This window comes from Chamaea fasciata, unplaced genomic scaffold (genome assembly GCF_029207755.1).
Source record: "Chamaea fasciata isolate MVZ Bird 193981 ecotype frontalis unplaced genomic scaffold, bChaFas1.0.hap1 SCAF_1, whole genome shotgun sequence".
Taxonomy (NCBI): domain Eukaryota; kingdom Metazoa; phylum Chordata; class Aves; order Passeriformes; family Sylviidae; genus Chamaea; species Chamaea fasciata.
In genome coordinates, this window is record NW_027094086.1 from 113,323,481 (window position 1) to 113,350,877 (window position 27,397).

The 27,397-nt window shown below is 37.9% G+C and overlaps 1 protein-coding gene across 1 annotated transcript in view; it reads right to left on the reverse strand.

Moving 5' to 3' along the window:
- CMC1 (C-X9-C motif containing 1) overlaps positions 1-27,397 on the reverse strand; it is a 42,761-nt gene that overhangs the window by 14,693 nt on the left and 671 nt on the right. The window contains exon 2 of the mRNA XM_066194186.1: positions 15,281-15,373. Coding sequence (XP_066050283.1) covers positions 15,281-15,373 — 93 coding nt within the window. The remainder of the gene's footprint in view (positions 1-15,280; positions 15,374-27,397) is intronic.

Below are 27,397 nucleotides of genomic sequence, written 5' to 3' on the forward strand. Positions count from 1 at the left end.
TTAGTATTAATTTATTGCATGGCATCTGTTTTCTTGTACAGCAGTCTGGTTGCAAGTCTCAAATTTACCAATTGAAGTTTGCACTGTTGAGATTATTTGCCTGTTTTCCCCTCCATACAAAGTCTTATATATTTGGTGATCAAAAAAAAAGTGATGAAATAGGAAACGAGACATCAAATTAGTTATGAAAAACAGCTTCATTTAGATTTTGGGCTTTAGCTAGAGTCCAGAACTGCTGCCAATGCTGAAAGTAAAACAAAAAACAAAACAAAAAACAAAACAAAACAAAACAAAACCTAGGGAAATAATTGGAGCCAAAAAAAGTAAAAAGCCTACATTCAATTACAAATGCTCTTCCCAAATTTTAAAATTGGGAACCAATCTCCAGCTGAGCCTTGTTTGCCATGAACCAGCAGGCATCAACTGCCTTTCCCCTACTCCCACCAGATCCTGTTGGGAGCTGAAAGACACTTACTATCCTGCCAGTCCACAACTGCACAGAACCTGCAGACACATTGATGTTTAATGTTAGAGAAAGCACTGACAATCCAATGGGATTCCCGAGATATGGAAGCAGCCAGAGACATAGGAAAAAAGCAGCTCAAGGAATCCTTAGGAAATGCTTGCAAGGTCCAAGGGTTTCTACTGGCTTCTGCACGAGATCAAATACCCAAACAAAAACTGATAGCACTGCCATCCTTGCTTTATTGCAATCCTTTATTGCAATGCATTGCAATGCAATGCTCCATATGCTTTGATCATGACAGTTCTCCTTCATTTATGGTCTTATCTCAATTTACATGTCTGAACAGAGACTGACTACCAGTAGAATACACCTTACCTCATTTTAGCAACCCAAAATTTCCATGTCCCACCCAAAGCTGATTCTGAAAGTACCTTCCTGTCCTTGAGCCTTGACAAGGAAGGGGTAAGGGGATGGGGAAGAGAGAGAGAGAGAGGACTGCAACTGGGATGTCTCTCATCCTACATAATGTAACCAAAAATCAAAGGAGGAGTTTGAGGAGCTGACAAATGTCTCCAGGGGTGTTCCACTTATAAGGGTCTCCTCTCTGAACACTGCAGAACAGGATGAAGTAACTTCTAACCCCTTGAACTTTGAAAGACTGCAGAAGGGAGAAGAGAAAGGATAGACTCTGTTTCTTACTCAGACTCATTCCCTCTGATTGCTTGAAATACAAGCTTTAGGTGTTCATTCTGACTTTTTTGTCACAAGTTCAGCCAAGGCTTAGAGACCTGAGGACTTGACAATTGTTACTACAAAATGTCCAAGTAAAATGTTATTGTACAATCAGTTCAGATCTGGACACACAAAAGATTGTAAGTACCAGATCTCTATATAACACAATAGAACCCAGATACCTGTGTATCAATCTTACAGCCAGCTTAAGACAGTGACTATATTACATTAGAAACAAGGGGATTCTACCTGCCTCACACAATAGAATTATAGTCACTGTTACAATTTACTGCTTATGTGAAACGTATCTGGCTGAACCTGATACCACAACCCAAACACTGTTACCTTTAAGTACTTTTAACACATTCACAGAGGCGATTATCTCTCCTCTTTATTCGAGTGGCTGAATTAGCTTTCAGGCAAGTCAAGTCCTTGCAACTCAAACATTAGGGCCACAGAGATCGGTAACATCAGGTCTGGAACAAACAGCACTGCACTGAAATCACGGCAGAAAAGAAAACCATGAGACCAGAACTCTTCATCTGAATTACTGGTGGGAGAAGGTAGCCAAAGCAAAAGTTTGCAACTCTGTTAAATATCTTCCTTCTATAGAAGCACAAAAATTATTTGGGGGGTTGTAACTTAGTAAGTATTCCCTGCCCAACAATATTTCTCACTGGTTTGTGCACAGTCAGTAAGTAGCATTTGCATGAATTCCACAGCAGAGTGGGACAGATTTCCCCAACAGTATTTTGGTTGAAAACTGCTGAAGTTTTACAGTTACTCAACAGATCCAGCATTGTATGGATCTTGTGGACATTTTTTTAACTTCTGACCTGACTTAGAGATTTCAGCACCTGGCACAAACTCTGGGTTTGTTACAAATATTGAGATCTATCATTCCTGTAAAGGGAAGTAGAAGATTAATCAGCATCAGAATCCCTCTTTCTGAATCACTGATGGACAGCATTCCTAGGTTGCTCAGTAGGCGAACTAGACAAATTATTATAGTATATTTTGCCTGCATGCCTAAGAGCTTCCAGAAAATTAGTGCTAATGATTTACTTAGCCCTTTGTTGTAGATGTTCTCATTTATGACTTTTAGTTTGCAAATTTTAGAACAAATAATTTTGAATATGAAAAGTGTGGTTTATGAAGTAATACCTAATGTAGATGACTGATTTGCAGATTTTCAAAGTAACATGCTCTCTGTAGTGTTCATAACTGTAACTTCAGGACATCAGTTTTCTTAGGCAATCCATCAGCCATCTCATATTTGAGTGCAAAATTGCAGAACATGCTCCCAGTCATGGAAGTAAGTGGGAGATATATAATATTATTTATATATCTAATAATATTACTCAACTGTCATGAAGCATAGTTACACACAGCTAACATAAAATATTTTAAACATAGGACTTTTGATGTAAGTCATTGAAGACACCAGAGAAACTCTGGTGACCTCAAGTGACCTGTTGTAGCACCCCATTAAAGATTAGTTAATTACTAATTAAATCTTATGTTAAATAACCCCAAATGCTATACATTCTTTTATATTCCTCTTCTCCATATTCTGTGGAAAGCAATGGTAAGTTTGTGTTCATTAACTAGATAAATGCTGAAGCCTACATTTAACATAAAAAACCCCCAAACCACTCAGAAAAGACATGCAAAGAAGCACAAGGAGGAAATCAGGACAGATCAGAAAAGACAAAGATTATTTACACAGGAAAAAATAAAGAGTTCTTTTCACCATTGGCCTTATGAATCATTTTGACTGGGCTGTCAGAGTCACTGTAGAAAATTATCACCCCAAAGGCAGGAAAAAAAGTAATGAGCAGCAAAGTTTGAAGTTGCAGACTGTGGATAAAATTACTGGATAAAATTTTCTTCAACCTGAAAGCATGAGTTCTCCCTGTGAATTTAAATGCCATTTTTAACATCACAGCATTAAAGATTTTGGGGACTTGTGCTCAACGTTCTTCATGGTCCTCATACCAACTCTGGAAGCTCAGGGTTCAAAACCTTCCCTAAGCCACTTCGGGGACTCTGATAGAAAGAGTTTTCCAGGACAGTTACTGAATAAGTCTTATTTTTCCCTTTTGCCTGTTTAACATGAATCAGATCATCCTATTTCTTCTGTTTAAAGACCTGTTTTTATTCAGATCACTCCAGGAATCTGTCCAATGTCTGAGAACATAAATTGCTTGATATATAAAGAAAAGTTAGTTGAGGCACTAAATTAAAAAAAAAAAAAAACTTAGAAAGCAAAAGCATTTTTTGAATGGTAAAATAAAACTATGTCTTTCCACATTATACACTTTCTGTACATTTCCTACATATTAAACCGTAGTATTCAGAAGTTCTTTTTGCAAACATTAGCTGTGTCTCCCTAAAATAACTTCTAAAAAGTGTGACATTCTACAGACATAGGTGAGATTACATCTCAAGCCACAACTTTGCAGTGCTTAATCTTCCCCAGCTTCATGAGAATCCCATTACAGCAAAGAGTATGGGACATTTCTGTCACCAGGAAACAAAGCAGGACCTGTATCCAGCCTGGCATGCAAATGCAACAATAATTTTTTGATTTTGTGCTTCAAAAAGGACGATTTAAACATCCCTGAAATATATTGTTGATCTGAAAGCTTGAATGGCATATTTAGTGTATACTGAAGAGGAGGGAAAAGAAGAATAACTAGAACCTCAAGAGATTCTAGATCACAGCCAGAAAACTATAAAGTGTACATTATAGGTGATAAAAGAAATCCTGAACTTGAATATCAGAAGTCCCCCCCAAAAAGGCATGACTAACTTAAAGAAACCTTTTTTTAAACTTATTTTAGGAAAAAGGTAAGAAGGCAGATCTCTTAATACCATAATTAAAGTCCCAAATTCCCTACAACCATTTCAACTCCCTCCCAACACCTAAAATAAAGACTAAGAGAAAAAACTGTTTACGCTGTCCAAGGGAAATTTTCATGCACAGGTCTTCTACATTATCTTCCTCAAAATTCCTTACATAAAAGTTCCTTTCCTACTCATTATCCCATCAGAATTACTACCTTCCCTCCTTCCCATGATGCCTTTCAAATCCTTTACTAGTATCCCTCTCAAATCTAGGATACAGCAGGTAAACTGCTTTTCTTGTACCCTGATCATAAATTTAAAGCCTCATCCATACCTCCAAAGCTCTGTACAGCTCTAGCATTCCTTGATGACCCCTTTCCTATCCTCTGACCAGCTCTGCAGTTCTTGATTGCTCATCCAAAAGACCTCTTGCCTTCTGTTACACAATTTCTCTTCCTGTAGAGGTATCCATCCTGATTTGAGGCAGCAAATGTTCCAGGAGCTCTTTTCTGCAGGACTGTTAAAATATAATTCAGAGGGATGACAATACAGCACAAGTGTTTTATGGCCTTTCAATACTGTAGCCTTTATTCCCTTCTTAGGCATCAGACCTTTAAGTAAAACACTCTCCAGAGCACAAACTTCCCTACTCTTTTACTATGCAGCACCAGAGAAACAACTACTGGAAAGCAATTACAACAGCAACAAAACTAACTTTGGGGGTGGGAGAGAGTGGGATCATTTTTTGTTGTTGTTATAAAAAGGACCTGAAAAATAATGTACAAGAACATAGTTTTATTCAGCAACAGACAACATTGTCTCTGCTATAAAAAGAAACACTTGGGCATTGTCATTGTTGTTACCCCAGGACCCATTAACTACTACATCAAAGAATAAGTGCTACAGGGACAACTCACTCAGTTTGAGCTAAGCAATCTTTAGAACTATTGCTCTACATGGAAAAAGAAGCTTAAAATGCTTTCATCCCAAACCAGGACGAAAATTTGAGATTCCATTGTTTTCAGAAAACAATGAAGAACACTTACACCAAAAAGCATGAAGAACACTTAGACCACCACATCTTGTTGAAAGTGTGTGTATTTGCCAAACTATATTTCAACTTTGTGTTCCCTTACTGCCTGATAAGACCTGTGATTCCTGCCCCCCCCCCCTTTTTTTTTTACTGGTTCTGCTGAGTTGTGAGTTGTAACATTCTACACAAAGATATGTAACAGGTATAGGTCCACAACATACAGGAGATCAAAACTACAACCCTCATTATCCACTGTCTCATTAAACCAAAGCATATTAACTAAAACCACAACTCCTATTCTGATTTCCATTTAGTATTAATTCCTGTTGAGCTTCATTTCAATCTCTGAGATTTGGATAAGCAATTTTCTTCAGCAAATACACTTGTCAACTTCATGTGTCATCTAAAGAATGGACAGAAGCTTTCCCCTATCACGTTATGCTGAATACAAGGACAATATATTGCTTTTAGGCTGCCTGAATGCTCACTGTTTACTGTATTTCTGAATACACAGTAGCAACTTTTTGACCAAGCTAAGTTTTATTTTCCACTGCTGAACCTAATGGTACCAATACAACACATTCTGACTTCAATAGCTGAAAAATAACCTTTTTTCTGTGTGAAACTAACCCCAGGTTAGTATTAATAATTCATATACAACATAAATATTTATACACAGGCAATGGGAATATAGCATAACCTCTTAAAAGTAATAAGATTTATTTACATTAAGTGCTAACTGTGTAACTGTTGAATGCAGTATCTAAGAGGGATTTATAATGCAAAATTGAAGAGCAACTACTTCATACAGGCATACTTGTTAAGGACAGGCAGCTAAACTAACAGCTACTGTGAGTCACATGAAGTGCCACTGCTCTGTCCACCTACACCACAGTAACACCTCAGTGTAACACTCTAACACTGCACCCACAGGTTGTCGCCACAGTCAATCGAATGAAGGCAAAAAAACCCTTACAGAATCCCGAGTTTCAGCTCACTTGCTGGTAATAAGAATGACTGACACAAGAATCAAAATGTGTCAACTGGGAAAGAAAACAATGGGATCAGCAAACACTATATATAATATCTGAGAAAAGGTATGAGTCAGTGGCTAGAACAGTACCCTCGCCCTTTTGTTGGGAGAAGAACTTGACCGTGTCTCTTCCACTATGGACATTCACCTCACACTGTTCCCTAAAGACTGATCGAAATACCACGAATATCCCAAAATCAGTAGGTACAGGCAAGGCTGAATTTCTCTATTTTTACAGTTTGTGGCAACCTTACCTCACCAGGACCCTAAGACACAAAACCAGCTATTCAACTAACACTGTAGACACACTAGTGGAGAACTGGAAATAAACAGAGCACATAAAAGGAATATACATCAATGCTAGCATCACTCCTGAAAAAACAAGTTTTGAGAAACTATGATAGAGAAGAGACTTTTGAACTTTTCTCATCAGTGGGCAAAGAATTTCCAGGTACAGAAGTCAAATGAAGACAACAACATTGATTCAGCTTTAATGGTGGGTTTCTCAGGGAGTTAGTAATATGACTAAAGGGTAGAAACAACTGATGATTCGGATGCTTAATTTCAAGTTCAATTCTTCCAATAATCCAAGAAATGATAAAAAAGAACAAAGGCAATTATTTTTTTCTTTCCTTATATACAGTTAAAGTATTCCCATTCTGCAGACGTTAAAACACATGAATCCAGTCTGGAAGAACAGTTTTCCTTCTAAAACTGGATTACCAACTGAATACCATAATACAATAATTGTATCTCACCATAAGAACTGTGAAAGAAGCAATCCTACTGTTCAACTTTCCGCAGTTAGCTTGGGGAGTGCTCTTGTCATGGACATTACTACTATGTACTACAATAATCAGAAAACACACAAGCATCCTCTATTTAAACCAGCATTTGTTAAGAATATGTAATTAATCTGAGCTATGTTAATATATTTATGCTGGATAAGGAAATCAATTTGAAATTCAGGATCTTAGCTGGAAACCAATAAAATCTGTAACATGAGAGAAGTAAACTGAAAGACTGGACAAAACACAAGTAACCTCTTGAGGTTCTCATCTATGAGCTCTGAACTACCAATATCACTTTAATATCTATACATAAAAATCTCTACCAGGTAAGAGAATCAAAATCAAGACAGGGCTTGTAAGATATGGCAACCTGGCTGAAATTGATATTCATTAGAGTACTCTTTGCATGAATAGGAGCATTTGGACTCTGTGGTCTTTATCAGAGCCCCAGCTGGTAATGGTTGAAGGTTAATGCCTTACCCCATTCTGTTCAATTTTCTGTCCTAATTAGTCCTCTAAATCTATAGCTGTGAGCACCAAGTGTCTGTGCTCAAAAGAAACTAATTAATGCTAGCAAATTAGATCAAGTCCAAAGATCCAACAGCCAAACTCTTAAATGCTCCTTGTTAATAGGAAGTGTAGCTGTCAATAACTGCTGTTGGTGGTTATAATGAGGCCTCTTTCTTTCACTGAAAGTGATTTCATTTCTCTTTGTCCCTGTAAAAGCTGTTCCATTCCCTAATAAATAAAAAAAATAAAAACCTAAAAAACCCTACACAAGTAAGTTGCAGTGGTAAAGCTAGCAGTCTGACCAATTTCTTCTCATCAGCTGGGTTGAAATGACATGGACGGGGGAAGAACAAAAATAATCAAACCAGACAAGTACCCCCTGAACATTTTCTTCGAAGCCCTAAAACCCAGTTAGAACACTGAAATTTCTATTACCAAGCAAGACAATATGCCCTCATATTTCTTTTCAATAAATTAGTTTAGCTAATGCTGTTGTCATTCACTCAAACAAACAAACAAACAAACAAACTTGCACAAATCTAGAATCTCATTTCTTCAAATTGTAATTTACATATAGCTGTTCTCTCTGCCCAGTTTGTTGGAGCAAAGCTCAATAACCATAATCCCTCTAGAGATTGTATTAATTCACGTAGTTAAATGTGATGAGAGTAAATGTTCACTGGAAATATATAACATTGAATCTTTTTTTCCAAAATAAAAGCTGTTGTGTGCAAACAAGAACACTGTATAAAAATTCAGCATCTTACTCTCAAGGAACACTAGCCAGAAAAAAAGCTCATAGCAATTTACTACCAGTACTAAATATAACTGCACATTATCAAAACATTTAAAACAATTTAAATAACTGACAACTGCACAACACATATAACATAATGTAATATCAACAGTTTCCTAGAGGGTCATGTGGTCGCACACAATATGACTATAATATACTCCAATCTTCAGATAATAAATACTGCAATACAGGACAACAGTTTTCCTCCATTCCCCACCTGCGGTTTTGTTGCTGAATTGAAACCATGTTCTCAAATTATACTAACCTTCCTCTCACAAAAATGGATTTGCAGAGAATAATGCAGCATTTTTTTCTTCATCCTCCTAAGAGAAGGCTATTGTGGTCATAAAAACTGTGTGATTCTTCCACTGTAACCTCTCAGGCTTTACACCAAACTCTGAATAATACGGACATAAGCACATGTAAGCTACTTCTGGTCACAGCAGCTCAATTTAAAAAAGGTACTAGCAGCTGTCATGTTAACTCATTGATTTTTATCAGTCACTTGATCTTTTTGCTTTGGTCAATTAGAAGATCATTGTGTTCGCAGATACTCCTAGGAGATGTGAACTTGAAAAAAAATTGTAAGGACTCCATTTCCACAATGATGCAAAGTGGATAAGCAAAGTTCAGCTGTAAATGGTGATTTTAGTTTCAATTTGCTGTAAGACAAGAACACTCATCAGAATTTTTAAGTAGAGCTGTCATGTAATTTCCCTCTACTATCAATCTTGGCATTCTTCTGATGTCAGAACTCTAGGTACTAACAGGTTAATCATGTCTCAGCATTCAACAAGGACTGGCAATAATTAACAGAACACAATCTGCAATACCAAGGAAAGTGAGCAACATCAAGCGAAACATGCTAAGGATTTCACACGTTTCATTATCTGCATTTCTGATAGGAAAGTATAAAAAAAAGACTGCTTTTTTAAAGAAGAATATCTAAAGGTGTGCTTGGGCATTTAAATGTACAGCACCACATGTAGTTCAATCAGAAATTTCTTTGGCTTTATGGACCTTGCTATGTCAGGTGTAAGGGTCATGGTCTAGAGCAGGTGGCCCCTACGGGGACAGAGATAATGTCAGTGACAGGACTGTTGAGTAAGTGCACATTATCAAAACTCTGGATGACACTGGTCATGCTCAACTGTAGAGAAGCCTCCAGTAGTGTTGTATCCCATCATCTTCACTAAGTATCAACATGAGCCCTGAGGAGGAGAGGGCTAATGGGAAATCTGGAGAATGGGAGGAGGGTGGTTGCTTGGCAATGTCCTTTTCCAGCCGCACTTTCCAAACCATTTTTAAAGCCCTGCCAAGTACCATGAGAATTTTTTCAGCAATGTAACTCCAGCTGCTTTAATTACACAGCTCCTACAGACAACAGAACCAACACAACAGTGTACTTCAGTGAAGGTCCCCAACTCAGCACAAATAGAAATATCTTCCCTGTGTCTCCCTCATAAAGTTTTAAAATAGAAATAATTTTTTTAAAAGGACAGAACAACTTGTCATCTTGATCAAATGGATGTCTCCCACAATACACTTAAAACAAGAAATGGCTACATTTAATTCACCATCTTTCTAATGGCAGAACCAGGCTGAGTTGAACTATCTGTCCCTGCAGTCACCCTGAAAAGCACATAGGTCTACTTCCTATTTGAATCCTTCAGCCTTACAAAGGAGTCTCAGGTACAGAAGATAACTGCAGGTCCCTCTTCATGACCTGAACGGCCCAAATCCAGATGATGTGACAGTAACAGACAACAATATTCAGAGGAAAGAAGTTCAGAACTTAAACCCCTTGTCTCTGGAGCAAGTTGTTCTTCTCCCAGAAAATAAAAAGGTTGTGAGGTTTTGGAAGGTGGGCAGAAATGCTTTACAGTACAACAATTATACAAAACATCTACAATAAATATAATAGAGAACTAATTTAATGACTGACTCTGTGACTCAGTAATTTCTTTTTAGGATCTCAATTCAAGACGACTTCTTCAGAGTCTAAACCCACAACATCTCAAAGTCACTCAGCCGTTTCTATTTTCCAAGCCAAGTAACCCAAAATTAAACCAAATTAAGCTGACAGTCCAAGTTTGTGTATTTCTGTTACCAAAAAAACCCCATCAAGTTCAGTTTCAGAATCTGTAACTTTGGACAGCAGAGTAAGTGCTCTCAAGAAATTAGACAAACTTTTCTGTAAAAATTATCAAGAATCAACCACAGCTCTTACAGTCTTTTCCATGACTGTCCCTAGTTTTACAGCATGAAGTCATGGAAAGTTGGATGAAACTACAGAACTTCTGATGTGCTAAAGGTCATCATTCTGATGAAAAATGCTAACTCCAGGTTCCTGAAATTTGGTATGATTTTGCTTTGAAGAAGCTTATTCATACATTTAAATTTTATAACTGGAAATTAAAGCAAAACAGGAAAACAGCTTGCTTAAGAAATTTCATCGAAGTAATAAGTGAGGCAATGGCTAAGAAATGATCCTTTTAGTTACTTAGGTTTGAAATGCAAGGACATGATGATACAGAAATATATCATTTAATATTATTTTAGGCAAACTCATGCTAGTTTGTAATAATACAGCGAAACATTCCTGTATGCCAATGTTTTGGGGGTTTTTCATTTGCTTGTTTTCTGACACTTTCGCCCACAGTTTCACATACGCACATACAGTACATGGATATGAACATGGTGAAGCATATTCACATAATGGTCACAGAAAATTGACTAGTGTTTCCCAGAAAGCATGTTAAGAGAATTATTACTCAAGTTAACAAAATTACTAATACATCCATTTTCACTGAAAAAAGTGCTTGAAAATCTTAAATCACACAAAAATCATTCTGAAACTGAGCGCTAAAAAATTCTTTAGAAACGTGCAGCACACAAAAGAACTTATACTGGAATGATCTGGAAAAGAAAGTTGTAAGCAAATTTAAATAATTTAAGTAAAATGAAATACAACCAGACACAATACTCAGTTGTTCTTAAAAATTATCAGGTGGACATACTTTCCATGGTTATTTCTTCCCTAAGCCATTTTGGTAGGCTAACAACTGAGCACAGCAATGAGTCACCCATTTAACTGTGCACTAGGGGAGCAGGATCACTTCTTAAGTTAACAAATCCTTTATTTTTTATTTATTTCCGTAACGCCTGGGGTTTCTTTTCCCTGGACAGCTCTGGAACACGCGCTGGCCAGGCTGTCATTACTTGCATTATTAGCTCTGATAAGCACACAGCTCTAGGTGGTATAGCTGCAGGCTAAGGTACCAGGCTGGGTACAGATGGACCCCTGTGCTCATGCAGAGCACTATTGAATGTCTAGGGGCTCCCCATAGGGACACATGTGAACCCAGCCTCAGCAAGCCAATTGTAAGGGCTCTTACTTGTGGAATAGCTTTATTTCCTACACCACTGATGCATTTATCACAATTTCCTAAAGACAAAAAGAAACAGAGGTCTACTAATAGGAGTTTCTGAAACATGAACTTAACACAAAGCAGAAAAATCCTACATTGAGAGCAAGTTAAATGAGTATCTCTGCCCTCAGTGTAAACAACTCCATTTCATGCATGTGTGTACACTCCACAGCACACAAACCAAGTCACAAGAGCTTTGATTACTTAATTACACAGCTTATGTTCATAGCTTATAATTGTTTACAGCACAAAAAATCATAGCCTATTTACTCTGATTAACACCTATCCCTGTGTACTAACAAGACAAATTTATTCCAGGAATAATCTCACAATGGATTTATGAGATGGTAAATCTACTGATCACAAAACTGCTTAAGCTTCATTTCCCATGGTTTGGTCTCTCCCCTCCACCAAGATGAAAAGGGGAACAAGAAAATAACTGAAGCTCTGCTACCACCTTTTTATTTTAATAGAGATTAAAGTGGGGTTTTGCTCACCTATTTGTTAAAAAAGTGTTTCAGAAATACTCAGTTTCCACTTCTTTCACACAATTTGATCAAAGCTGGCTTACAGGTGACAGAGGAATGACAGGGAGATAGATGTACCCACAAACCTTATTCTCCTAAAGATACAAAACTAAACTCTATATAGGAGAAAGAAGGAAGAAATTATAATTTTGCCTAACATCACAGAAAGAAAAACCGTAACATCTGGCTTTAAAATTTATGGAGGGAAAAAGATGGAGAAGCTGCAAGGTAACGGTCCACAGGTCACACACAGCTCAATATCCTCCAATATTGGTTGCTGCCACAGAAAACGGAGATGCTGAAACCGAAGTCCTTATGTTATACAAAGTTCAGAGGAGAAAAACACATACACACAGTCCCCTCTGGTTAACCTCAAACAACATTATATGAATAGCAAGCTCTCAAAATACTTTTAACCAACATCTTCTTTCAAATGACCCACACTACTGCAATTGCTTTTCATTTTTTTCCCCCAACAGGTATAGAGTTCAAAGTAAAAACAATTCAACTACTGCTCAAATGAAAAAAAGGTCTGCTAAGTCCTTCTGGCAGCACTGAAAGGCACCTGTTACCTGATGCCACTTTCCTTTGGCAGATATTACTGTAACACTACTTTTCTCTATTTTTTGGAGAACGTCTAAAAGCAGCTGCTCAAAAAATACACTGGTCCACTTTACTCAGACATGACTCTAGTCATAGAGTGCCCTAGTGATAAAACCCCAGAAACTTCCTTTGAAGTTTCATAAATAACAGCAAAACACAAAAGGCCACATGCCATTGGGGAAACAATTGTTCCTTCTGACATGGTAAAAGTCAGTGAAATAATTCAGGAAAAACAATATGGCAACAAACTAAAATACACTCCTTTGTCAGTAAATACTGTTGGAAGATGCACAGAAGACACAGATGAAGATTTGAAGAAACAAGTGTGAAAACAAGTTACACAGCGTGGGAGTTTTGCTATACAGTTGAGTGAAAGTACAGAAGTTTTTAACTTCTCACACCTTGTGGTATTTGCATTTCAAAAATGAAATGCACTTTTAAATTTTTTTTTGAGCCACTGAAGGAAAGATGTACTGGAGAAGATCTATTCTCAACAGGAAGTGGATTCTTGAACAAAAAAAAATGTATTATGGAAAAACTGTGCAAATGTAGCTACTTATGGAGTGGCTGCTTTGACTGGAATAAAAAAGGGATTCCAGGCTAAGGCTACAGAGAGAGAGGACTGCACGTGAAACTCCTTCACTGCACCACTCAGGGGTGAGCTATTGCAGAAAAGCAGTTGGAGCCAGGAGAGCACAATGTGCTACAGGACGACATCAATGTTATAACTTGACAAAAACAAGCCCTTCAAACAGTGGCATCTTTACTAGACTTCCTAATCAGATGGGGAGGGGCCACGAAAATCCCTAGCACCACAGAGAGGTTCCTTCTCTGGATAACTTGTGGCAAAGAGCTTAAAAGAGTTGTCTTTTCTAAAAACAAAAAGTGTCAGGTTTGAGAAGTGCTCCAAATCCACTGACCTTTTTGGCGATGACAAGCGGCAGCAAGTAGTTCGCTACCTAGCAGGAATTTCCAAAAACTAAACACTCAATGTGTCCCTCCAAGGTGAAGGTGTCATTTTAACAATGAGTAAGAAAGTAACTCCTTTGCAAAAGAAACTTGTGCTTTGGAGAAAGCATTTTGAAAATAGGTATTTGGATATGGTCACTTAATTATGTAATTTTCGGCTTGGTTTTGTTGGTGAACAAAATGTGTGGCACCTACAAAAATCTCCTATATCTGTATACTTTAAAAGGATATGAACAGAACTTTCTAACCTGTTAAAAATCTTCCCAAGGAGAATTTTAGAGGGTTGAAAACACTGACATGCAACGCCTTCTAGTTAGTTTGGAAGAAAAACTGATTGACATCAAGGAAGAAGATCATTTATTAGCCCAATTTCAAGCAAAACATTTGCAAAACTTGTGGAGAGGACTGGAAAACAGGTATAATTCAGTAAAATTTAGTAAGTGCAAGCAACTATGTAGTTCTTCCATGGGGATCCATGGGTCACTGTAAGGTATCTTTTCCAGGCATAACACCCTTAAAGATCAAGTGTTAAAATAAAGTTAGAACCAGGTATTCAAGTTCCTATATCACAGTGGTAAAGATTTTAAAAACTATGACACATGTTCAGTCATATAGATCTCAATAAAAAGTACTGTTATTAACAGTAATCTTTTTAGATTGATAAATAGCTAAAAAATATTTTAATGTACTGTTTATTTCATCTTTATCTCATCTTTTTATAACTTCTACTTTTATGTTTTATAATGTACATAGCATACAAGTACATAATTTATAAATGAATGTACCTATATTGGGATTGTGCAGTCAGAAATTTTTTACTGATGGGGTGCACGAACAAAAAAAGTTCAAAGAGCACAGATCTGGATGACTGGAACCAAATGCCCTCTACTGAAAATCAACACTCATACAGAATAATTCCCTGGCTTTTCATCCATTCTTAGATCCCTCTTACAGCAGCATTCTTGGCTAACCTGAGAGTAAGCAGCTCTCAGCAGAGGTGGTGACACCACTTTAAAGAGTTACTGTCCAGTACTCTTGAAAAGAAAATGAAAGCAGAAGTGTACTCCACCACCCTATCTGTTTAGTAACGTGTGTGTGTTCATGTGCATGAACCATTTCAGTGCTGGGGCAAGGAAAGGATGCAGTAAGTATGGAATATTTAAACAAACTTATTATAATGAGAGATGCCTTAACTGAAGGTTTGTATGAGGCAACTGAATTTATGCAAGTATTAAATACTTCATACAGAAACACAGTGACTCTTGTGCTGCTCTGTCACCACCAGACTGAGATGTGAAAAGTCTTGTATTAATCATACTAAATTCTACAGCCCTCGAGAACAAGTAATTTTGGAAAATACTCCACCAAGCAGCCAAAGCCTACACTGCAGATTTATATGCTTCAACACTGGTTTCACAGAGAACTGATAAGATGGAGATCACACATGTTAATTCTCTGACTACATGATTTCAAAAACAAGGATTATATTCAGGGCACAAAAGTGAGTGCATCTGATCTCCTAATGAATATTTGACTTACCTTGCACCTTATCTGAGCACAGCTCCTTGGCTCGATCCCTCATTATTTGTGGAATCAAAACATCTTTTTCTACATGTCTCAGCTTGGAGTTTTCTGCAAGAGTGAAAGAAAAGATAATTTTGAACATAAAAATTGTTACTTATACATCAGGAAAAGTCTATCTAAAAAAACAACATAGCACTGTTTACATAACATATACAGGAGTACACCAAAACTGTCACAAACAGCAGGAGAAAGTACTATGAAAGGACCACAGAGATCAAAAGGATGCAAAGTCCAAAATCTGCTCAGATACAAATATGAGCATTATCCTGAATATTTCTACTCTGTTTAATGTGCACTATGAACCAAAAATAAAGGAGCAAATTCTGGCAGCCCATTTGAATTTCTGCCTCACGGAATAAAAAATCTGTATACAGACAGCACAGCAGTTAAATACTTTTATTTCTGGATACTAGTATTTTTCTATGCACATGATCTGTACGTATTCTTTCATTCACTGACACAAAGCTGAGAAAACCAGCACATACTAGAGCACAACCTAGAATTTATATGGCTACATGGAAGACTTCAGTTTTTCAGAAGAAACGAAGTCTCTTCAGCCGAGGATCTAGGATCTTTTTAATGGAGAAATCCAACTTGAAAAGAAGAAATGCTGCTGCCTGATTTCTGTACTTAAAAGTAAAGCTGTAGTTAGTTTTCGGTTGTCTCCAGAATTCTTCTGAGTACAGCTAGTGATTTAGAATAAACACAGACCATTATGAAAAAAAAATACTGCTTTTCCAGGTGCACTTTCTTCAAAATGAAGGGATGAGAATTTATCAAGAACGGCTTTTTACTTCTCAGTTTCTGAGTTTGAAACCCTTTAAAGGATATTTGCTCAGAGTACTGTACAGTCCAATGCAGTTATACCAAATACCAATACAGGTTTTCATCTTTAAACACACCCTTTATTCATCTTTTGAAGTTGAGATCACATTTCAGAATAGCATCAGTTGGACGCTCCCACTACAAAAATTCTACTGTCACATAGAATTATTTTGGGTGACAATCATTTCAATTTATTAAATCATTTCACTTATTAAAAAGATAAGGAGATGAAATGAAGAAGAAGTAAAAGAGCAACGTATTGAAACTAAGGAAAGAAGCAGGCTTTAAATTACCTACAGCTTTCAAACTCTTTTGTAGAGCATTTTTGATTACTTCTCCATAAAAAACAACTGAAACCAATATCTGTCATTCTTAAGTCATGATCTTTGAAAGTTTACTAATGCTAAGAGTCTACATTATGAGATTACACAGTATTGCATACATGATATTACTAGTGGAATCTGGCAACAACATAGGATTACCATGAGCAACATATAGAATCTGAACTAAAGACATTTCTCCTCAAAAACATTCTTAGCATTTCTACAGCAGGGAAAAAAACCCCTCTACTCTGTACATACAACAAAAACACTAAAAACAAATAGCTCACAACTAGATTTGCTTCCATGCTCTGATTTTCATCTTAAAATATTACAAATATCAGATTTCTACAAATATAGTATTTTCCAGATAAAATACTACAAATATCCTTCATTTCAACCTTCTGCAGAGTATCAGTACAATTACTGTACCAAACACTTGGTACAGTACATAGGCCATAGAAAAGACAAAGCTGTCAGAAAACTTCCAAGCATGTTTTGTAAACAGGACAAATCAGTTCAGCTGAACGACATGGCAGGAACTGGCACCACCACACTACATGCCTTAGCTCCACTCACTCCAGTCAAAGCAAGCCTGCACTGCAGCCTTCCTGCCCTCTCCCCATCCCTGTGATGCTCTTTTCCCTCTGCCCACACAGACAGGCTCAGCAGCCCTGTGGTGAATGAAAGGGGAAGTTAATTCCTTTAGAGGTATATAAATTTCCTGTTTTACCTGTTAAATTTACCTAGCAATTTTTCTGCTAGGTAAATTCCCTGATCCATTTCACTGTATAACTCCAAAGCCGCCCACATGAGGGAATTCAGTGAGACTAGGACAGGAAGAAAGACTGAAGTATCATGAGTACCACTGGCACAAATTACAGCCTAAACTTCTGCTTCTCACACTTTCTAAACTCAACTTGGCTATAACTGGTGCTTGGAGGACACAGAACAAATACAGATACAGTTAAGCAAGTGAGTTGCCACCTGTCACCAAAAGGGAAGTTTTACCAGTCCTGCATTACCCTCACTCACTCCCATCACATCATCATTATTACGCACCGAACCACCAGGTCAAAACAGAAAACTAACTCAAACACATTTTAAAAAGTGCTTCGCAGCTGATTTACGCTTTGGAGTAATTAGATCTAATTATCTACTTCCCATAATTAACATCACAGAATATCCTGAGTTGGAAGGGACCCACAAGGACCATCAAGTCCAACCCTTGGCTCTGCACAGGTTCAACTTTTACACCACAGCATCCATGGAAACGTAGCAGAGGGGCGAGAAGTCTTTAGGGCCTGGGAAGAACAGCTGGGCTTCCCCTGCTGGCAAAGCTGGCCAGAGGCATCCACGATTTTCACAACGACAAAGCACAGGGCTCCAGTGCAAGGATCAGCTATCCCGCTATTGACAAAGAGGACAAGTGGGTAGGAATACAACTAAAGGCTAGAAAGGAAACAGGGCTATCTGGAAAAAAACAAGCAAGCAAAGAAAAAGAAACTCCAAAAGAGAAGACCTCCCTGATAGCCCAGGACAGTCAAAAAAGATTGTCGGGTTTTCTCTGAGGTTAAACACCCTATCTTCTGTTTGATTATTCAAAAGAAAAGGAGCGTAAGACTGATAGCAAGGATAGCTCCACTGGTGTTAACACCAGAGCAACCAGAACCATGACAGAACTGTGCTCCAGGCAAATTCCTTCTTTTTAGTCCCATGTTATCAAATCTACAGAGACTGAAAATGCAGGAAGGAGAGGGCACATCAGGACACTGGGCAGCATCCAGTATGAGGAATGAGAAGAGAGCTACAACAGTAATTCAAAGGTAATTATGCAACAGTATAAAGGAAATTACAGTAAAGACTATTTATAAACTCATCTACAGTTTTTAAAAGAATCTCTGTGGTGAAGTATCAGTCATAATATTTTCTTTAATTTGACAAATGTTTGTATTTACAGGATTTTGCTTTTGTATTTTTATTGGGAAATATTTAGTGCTTAATAATGGTTGGACTTGATGGTGTTAAACCTAGCCTAAGTGACTCTATGAAAAGCCCAAGCAATTTTAATTATCTTCTACTAAGTTTCAGGCTCTGGGTGCAACTACCTCTCCAAATAGCTCAAATGCAGATGTTCGGTTTGGGCAGTACTGTATATACTTGTGAGTTTCAACTGGAAATATTCAAGTATTTGAATATTCTTCTTGATTCTAAATTATCCATTGCATTAGAATTACAGTGATTTTCCTTCAACAATCTTGAAAAGAACACTTTACTGAAGTCAGTATGCCTAGCATTTATACAAAATATTTTAGAAAAATAAGGTGGAAATATTAAAAATAGCATATACCAGCTAAAGCAAATGTTAACATGCAAAGTATCTGCATTTCTAACACTGATGTACAAGCACTTGCAAGATCATCATCAATCCAAGCTATTTATCTCTGCAGTAACATATGCAGCAAGAACTTTCAAAGAACACCTCAGAAGCAGGAAAAAACCCCTTTTGATTATGTTTTTTCATCAAAAAACATGACACGACCATGATGTAAAACCATCAAGAAGTCCTTTTGCCTTTTTTCAATTATATTACAGTTTCCAGAATAAAACCCCATTTTTCTGCTTTTGCGAATTCACTATTCTGCATTAAGAAAAGTAATTCTTACTCTAATACCAGATTTGCCGCGGACTAGTCCTTACAGAAGAATCTTTATTTCAACAGTCTTACTTCTGTTTTATTTCATCATGAAAACATTAGTCCCAGACAAATAAGAGATAGATTTTCCTACAGTTTGCCTTCAGCTGATACCTTTGGTTCCCACCCACGTCCTCCACATACTTTTCCTGGTCTTTTGGGTAGGCTGTTGGAGGAGATCATGGCCTTTTGCCACAAAGTGAACCACCACATTACCCCTCAGCTTCCAGAGGGCCAGACAAATGCTAGCAGCAGCTTTTCCTCCTCCCTCTGCCAGTCCAAACTAGGGCATTTTTGTTAGACAAATTTAATGCTCTGAAGTTTTACCCTTACCTTACTTTCTGATGAAATTTCCGAATACCATCAAACATTACAAGACAGATGGATGAACGCAGCTCATCAAGTAAAGATTACGAAACACAGACTAAATACCATTTATACTAAAAACTCAGTGTTTTGTAAAAACATACACAGAAGTTAGCCAGAGGTAAAACCAAACGCAGGCTTCCAGGGGTTACAGCTAAGTCACTAGATCCTTGAAAATGTAAGTCTACAGGCAAGGAGTCTGTGTGATAGAACTACTGAATGTTTCCTAAAGACTCATCAGCAGATTCCAGAATGCTCTTCCAGAATGCTCCTCTTGGGGACAAGTAACAGATGAGAAGATGAAGAGCAGTTAAAGAAGTTACAAGCTTGCAGGGAAAAAAAAAAAAAAAAAGACAAAAGGGGAGAAAGCTACAGAAAGGAGAATACCTTGGTGAAAGAGAAACTGTTTTCCATAAAACCTCAGCTCAGTGTAAACAATTAAAGAAAGAGATTACTAAACTGGGAGATATCCCTATTCACCAAATTACTAAGAAACATTTATGACTTGGGTTTTTTTTAACAAATAGCATCTGTGGAGTTTGGCAAATCTCGGTGCTTGTGGTTCTCTTGTTGCCTACAGTATGTAGGACACAACACTAGAGTTGTAATAATAGCCTTCTGTGGTTGATCAAAACCCTCAGCTGCAAAAGCTCTTTACTGCCATGGAAGGCCAAGGACCACAGCTGGTCAGTTTCATAGTTTTCATTATTTTTGTAAAAATGACCAAACCCCAAAAAACTAATATACATTAATAAGAACAAGAACATCCCAACCAGCAGAACACATCGAGTTCACTCTGTATGGAAGCTGGAAAAACAGATGACAAACACTTTGCTGACTTTCTAGCCTCTGACCAAAGGACCCAGGATGGCCTTGAGAACAACATGAGCACAGTGTAGAGCTGTGCTGCAGGCAGCAAACCTTTAAGAGGAAGAGGAGAATGAAATACAAAGCTGCTTTACAGTCCCAACAACAGAAGGGACCGTAGCAGCTTCTCATCCTAATTAGAACACCATTACAAGAAGAGGATACCAAGACCAAAGCTTTCCTAAAAAAGTGTCCTGAGAGAAATCATATCATGTCCCCACTTCATTCAACACAGCTGGTAACTGACTTGCTCACCCTTTACTCGCCCTTAACTTGGTAGTTAACAGCTCTGCTCTCACCTCCTTCATGATTTCAGGTAGCAGGGACACAGATTACTCAGGAAAATTGAAATCTGCTCCACCCAGATACTTACAGAAGCCTCACACTTCCTCCCTCCAAGAGGAACTGAGTCAAGCAATTCCAGTAACAATCTTTTAACACGCATTTTTAGTTATGCGACCTATAATTTGGAGTTCCTTGATTTTTTATTTATCCACATTCAAAAAATGCTCAAAATAGTACCTGAAACACCATTGCTTTTTCATTAAGAATCACAGTATATACAAAGAACAGGGAAAGTTTTAGTAATTTTATATCATTTTAATTAGCAACAATACTACCTCGTGTTTTTCTTGAAATCCCAGTTCCAACAACTTTAAAACATCAGTTATGTTCCTTACTAGCAAAAATGCTGTATAAAGTTCAGTCAAGATTTATGAATCCAAGTTAAAATACAACACTCCACAAAATACATAAATTTTAGAAGTAATCACTTTCATTATTTTGGGAGACTGGTTGAAAACATAAAGGGAGCCATAAAGGGGACTTTCTTTTTATTACGCCTAAATATTTTTCTCCTACCAGTTGCCATCAAAGGCAAGTAGTTGTGAGTAGACAGATTTCTAAGATACCTTTCTTTTTTAAGCTACAAAATAAAACTCGAAAAAGTATCAATGAGAACTTTAGCACTAGGAATAGCAGTTTCTAAAGTGAAAAGGGAAGAAAACCAAGGAGATACATGCAGAATTACCATTCTTTAACTTATATCACATTTAAAGAAAATCCCCTCTGCAAAGAAGCTGTTTTCCTGGAAGGGAGTATCTTGTTTTCATCTATGACAAGACTACTAAAAATTGAATTTAACAGCCATTCTGTCATTTCTTCCATATGCTGACCTATAATATACACTACACTTGAGATGGTTTGGAGAATGAATAAGAATGAATAATATAACTAAGTTGCAAAATTGCATTGATTTAAAGGATTCAGTAATTCTTCATGTCACTTGGTAAAAACTGTTTCTGTGAGGTAAATATTCTATTTCATTAAAAAGTTTTGCTTTAAAGCAATTACCTATGAGCTAATTATAAAAATACACTGGAAAAGCAAACTTTTCTTAATAACAGAAGGAGCAGCACAGTGTCCACTGCCTGCTTATTGGCAAACGTTCCTTTCATCTATCAGACTATTGGTTCTAGACACTAATGTCTTTTACAAAAAAAGAAATCAGATCTATTTTACTGAACCTGTAACAGTGCTTTGAATAAGCAAATATAATTAGAGCTTAGTACTCCTCCAGGAAAAGAATGCATTCAACTCAAAATTTTCATCTCCATTATTCTGCCTAGCTTATTCCTCTTGTATTAAATAAAAATTACCATTCTTAGGTTAATTCACGTGAATCATTTATGCATCTGTGCATCATAAAAACTTATCCAAAAAGTCTGTATCATTGAATATATTATCAACTACTCAAAACCTCTATTTAAAAACACTAAGTCACACATCGGAAAAAATTCATTTAGAGATAGACCCATTGAAGTCATGGGAGAAAAAAACAACTTATCTTTCTGAAATCTTAGGGTCTTTTCCTACAATTCTAATTTGATGTATCAATTAATACTTTAAGTATCCAATGCTGTAGCCTTTGGGAGGGCTTCTGTGCCTTTACCGACAAGGAATTCATGGGATCAAAGCTACAGAGTAATTTCAGCATCCTGCTTTGTAAACCTCGGTCCGAAAAAACCCTGCAGAATCCTGCTAAAAATAAACAATTTTATCAGTCAAAGACATCCAGTGGGAACTGACAGAGATGGACCAGGAGCAAACAATCACCTTTATACATAAGTGAAATGCTGCTGAATTTGGTAATTTCATTTGCACATCGGTGTTTGCATACAAACTGGAACCTTCAGTAGTGAGTTTCTACTGAGGTTTTAAAGTAGAGAAGGACAATATGAAATGACAGAAGTGTTATAATCCAAGGGAAACTAGATCTGTGATACCCTGAAACCCTGATTTAAAAGCAAAAGAAACTTATCAATGCAGCTTTTCTATGCAGTATCCTTTTTTCTTTTTCTTTAAATGTATAGGATAAATTCACATGTATTTAAAAAATTCCAGATTTTGAGATCTTTCTAATACTGACATCATTTTAAATTAAGATGGAGTACAGGGATGACAACACCAGGGAAAATTTCCAAAGCTTTAACTTCTCACCATTCTATCATCACCTCAAAGTCAATTTTCACCTTTTTCACTGGCTGAATTTGTTATCTTACATTTTGCTTTGGGGCTCATGCTCCTGCAGTATGGCAGCACTGGATTACGAGAATGCTGTTTGCTGAAAGTGAACAATGGCTGTATCACAGCAAGTCGGTAATACCTAGAAAGAGAAGGAAAAGCAGACCTGACAAAGCACACTTTCTTGTTAATTACATGCAGATTGCAAATGCTCATACATCTAGTGAGTAATAAGTAAAGCCAAGCCGAGGCAAGGAGATATTTTAACACTGCTGATCACACAGCAAATCCAGTTACGGGGCCTGAAAATTAATTACAGATTAGGACTTAATATTTACTACTGGAAATAATGCAACTTCATTAACACGTAGCCTGTACCATTGCACAAGTATGACAGACCTGCCAGTTAGGAAAACTTAGGTTGTGAGCTACCTACAAAGGGAACACATCAGCCTGACATCTGATAACACACGGGAATTCCAGCAAAATGCAAAAAACACAGTGAGTAACAACTAGGGCTGTGAACTGACCAAGGATTAAACGAGCAGAGCCAGCCCTAATTCCACCATTTTAAAGCTTCTGAGTGCTTTCACTGGTGCAAAATCCTCAACACAACTTTCTGTCACTTAAACAAAATACCATGCAGCAGGTTTTCAGCAACCAAATACACATTCCAGGAGTTTTTCTGAGATGCCAAAAGATACTAACAGCACAGACACAATTCAATCCCTACATATAGGACAGGACTGCACGCTTTTTAAAAAGTCAAGCCCGCACATCCGAGCACCTCTTGCCTGAAATCAGTCCCAAGCTTATAATCCCTGTTTCTTCTACGCCCTTTTTAACTAACAGTGAATGGTGTCCAAGAATTTATTGCTTACTTCCACCTGGAGTAAGAAACAGAGAAAGGTCCTGAAAAAACACAAACTATCTGAATTGTATAAACCAAACAGATCACATAAAACAGAGCTAAACAGTGCCATAAGAAATTGTGCAATAATTTGCACCAGAAACAAGAGATGACTAAGAGGTAAATCCAACACAGAAAGAGCAAAGTACCCAACACGGACGAGGAAGGGATGCAGGAAACTCTAACAAGCAACAAATCCCCCAGTTATTAGAAGAGGAGATGTTAACTACCTAAGATTTGCCACCATGCCCAATAACATTAATCAGCTGCTCCAGCACTACACAGTCCTCCTTACAAATTTTCAGAAGTATATGACAAGATGTAATGAAAAACAACGTAAATCACAAATAAAAGTTTCATTATAGAGACAAATATGCCCTAATTCCTTGAGAGCTTGAATATTTAGCTGTTTAGCCACTCCTTTCAGGATAACATTTACACCCTTCATTCCAAACAAAGATCACACACAAATGAAGAGCAAGGCTTTTACCGAATACCACTCTTCCTGAATTTTTTTTAAAAAATTCTTTAACTGGAAGTAAGGATTAAGAGACAAATAAAAAGCAATGCCTACCTTTGACTTCTGTACCTGTGTAGTAAATGAACAATCAGTACATGAAATATAAATGAATTAACATCTTGGAAACTAACATAAGGGATATGATCAAAACACACTAGTGTTCTCTTAAGTCTCAGAGCACGGGGTGACAAGGTTAAAAGCTTTCAGTTACACTTACACAAGGATTGCAGATGTTATTCTGAAAACTTATGTTATTAATCACAAAACTTATCTAAAAGAAGTTTAACTAAAAGTTGAAAAAGAGCAGCTGAAAAGCAACTTTTCCTTTTACTTCTACATTTTCCGCTTTAAATTCAACATTGCTTTATCCCCCATTATTTTATCCTTTCTACCTTTTGAAGCTGTAACTTAATTCTTTTCAGTGTATTCTTCTAGCTCTAGTCTTACTGCCCTTATCACTCTGAAACAAGTCACATCCATTCTGCAAGCCTAATTTTCTCCATCCACTAATAAAACTGCTGTTGTATTTAACAACCTAGACTTCCACCTGACATGAAGAAAAAGATGCATTAAGTAGCTTAGGAAAAATATCAAATCAGTCTTCAGATCCTCTGCTTTTAAGCCGTATGTCAAGGACAGGTACCAAAACCTGTATTGTCTATCCCAGCTCTTGTCCATGACTCCACTTTCCACATCTGTGAATCTTCAACTAGGGATCCAAACCTCACCACCTGAAAATGACAGCTATAACCAAGTGCACATTAAAAATAAAATGAGTTTTCTCATAACCCATGGCCTCTACTACTAAAAACAGCACCCTACATAGCTTTGGAAGTGCCGCATACAAAAATCAGATTCAACGCAGGGCTGCAGCACATTCATTTTGGAGAAGGATAAAACAAAACAGTTTTCCTAAACTGGGAGGAGCTGTTGACTCCCTCAAAGGCAGAGACCCTCCAGGAAGACCTGGACAAATTAAGGGCTGAACAATGACCAAGCATGTGAAGTTTAACCCAGTTTAGCACCTGGGATGGAGCAATTCTGGATGTACAGACAGACTGGGGAAAAAGCATCTGGAGAGCAGCACTGCAATAAGGGACCTGGGGGTCCTGGTGGATGGTGAGTTGAATGTGAGTCAGCAGTGCCCTGGCAGCCAGGAGGGCCAACCCTGTCCTGGGGGACATCAGGGACAGCACCACAGGGAGGTGGGAGGGGACTGTCCTGCTCTGCCCTGCACTGGGGCAGCCACTCAAGGAGCAGCTAAGGTCACTTGTTTTACCTGGAGACTGAAGGGAGACCTCACTGCAGCCTACAGCTTTCTCACAAGGGGAAAAGCAGAAGCTTTAAGCTGAGTTAGGGGAGGTTTTTTAAGCTGGATATTAGGAAAAGGTTTTCCACTCAGATGGTGGGTCAGCACTGGAACAGGTTCTCCAGGGAAGTTCTCACCACACCAAGCCTGACAGAGCTCCAGAAGCGTTTGGACAACACACTCAGGCACACGGTGTAATTCTTGGGGAAGTCGTGTGCAGGGCCAGGAATTGGACTAGATGATCCTCATGTGTCTATTCCAACTCAGGATAATCTGTGATTTTATGAACATAAAATCTAGTGAACATGTTTACTACCAATTTATTTATTGGATATAATCACCTAATGACACAACTACAGTTTCTTCCCAAAGTGTGGCTATCAAAAAATTCCTCCTATACAAATCAGGATATAATTCACAGGTTCTGCAATGTGAGCTTCAGAGGACTCCTTGATAATTCACTCCCTACTGCCTTTCAAAGCCATGAGAATACTTGCGTCTTTTGTGACCATAAAAAGAAGGATCACAGTAACAACTTACAGAACTGTGCTCCTCTCTCTTTCTTCTCATGTATGCGCCAAGAAGCAGCTAACAATGATGACATTAAAGCATACCACACCAGGGTATTTGGGTTAACACCTTACTAACACAGAAAGCGCAGCTCACACCTCTTGCAGCTACTGTTCCAGTTTCTCTACTGCCTCACTTCGACATCTCCACTTCTGGTTCATTCTGAGGTTTTCAACAGAGCTGTATAAGCCAGAAACTGATGGGGAGCGGGGGGAGGGAAGCAAAAGATAGTGGATAACAAGGTAACAGATTTAGAGAGGTGTCAGTAAGCAATGTCACTGCTCAGGAGATGAATCTCTGTATTGGTGCCACGTAGCAGGGACCCAAAGTACGTCTTTAGCAGTCCTACTACAGCTAACACACAACCACAAGATGGTTTGGGAGGGATAGATAATGTCATTATATAGATAAATAGGGAAGCAGAATGCTGATGACTTCAGCATTTGGTGCCATGTTTTTTGTTCTGCACTGAAATCACAACAGGTTGAATTGCTGGCATTCGCTCAGTTGGTTAGAGCATGCTGCTAATAACACCAAGGTTGTGGGTTTGATCCCATTATGGACCATTTATTTAAGAGTCAAACTTGATGAACCTTGCAGGACCCTTACAACTCAGAATATTCAGTGAATCTGTGAATTAACTAACGTAGCAACTAGACTTTTCCCAAAGGAAAACAACTGGGAAGCGAAATTACACTGCAGATGAACATCCACCACTTGAAATACCGTGGTAAGTTTTATGACATTTTCTTAATTTAGAACAGACCAGTGCTTAGAGGGTACAATCAATAAACCCAGAACTTGACTACTCTGTGAATGCTTTGTTTGCAAGGCCTGGTGACCCAGGTTCAGAACAAGCTTCCATCAGAAACAGAGAATCTGGCCTTGGCCAACATCCTTCGACTTTCGGAGAAGCAGCCACAGGTGGCAGGGACCGAGATGCACAGCCACGACCACTGCAGGTCACCACCACCTACGGGAGACTCGACACCCTGCATTAGCTGTAGAGAATGGCCTTGTAAGACACCAAGCCGAAGGCCCTTGACTCGGGAACCCTGAGCACAATGAGCAAACACCACACGGGTATAAAGGCCAGGGGCTTACACTCACTCCTGTGAACACGTGTCTATAACCATTCGGACAAGATCTCGGTGGCACGAAGCCGAG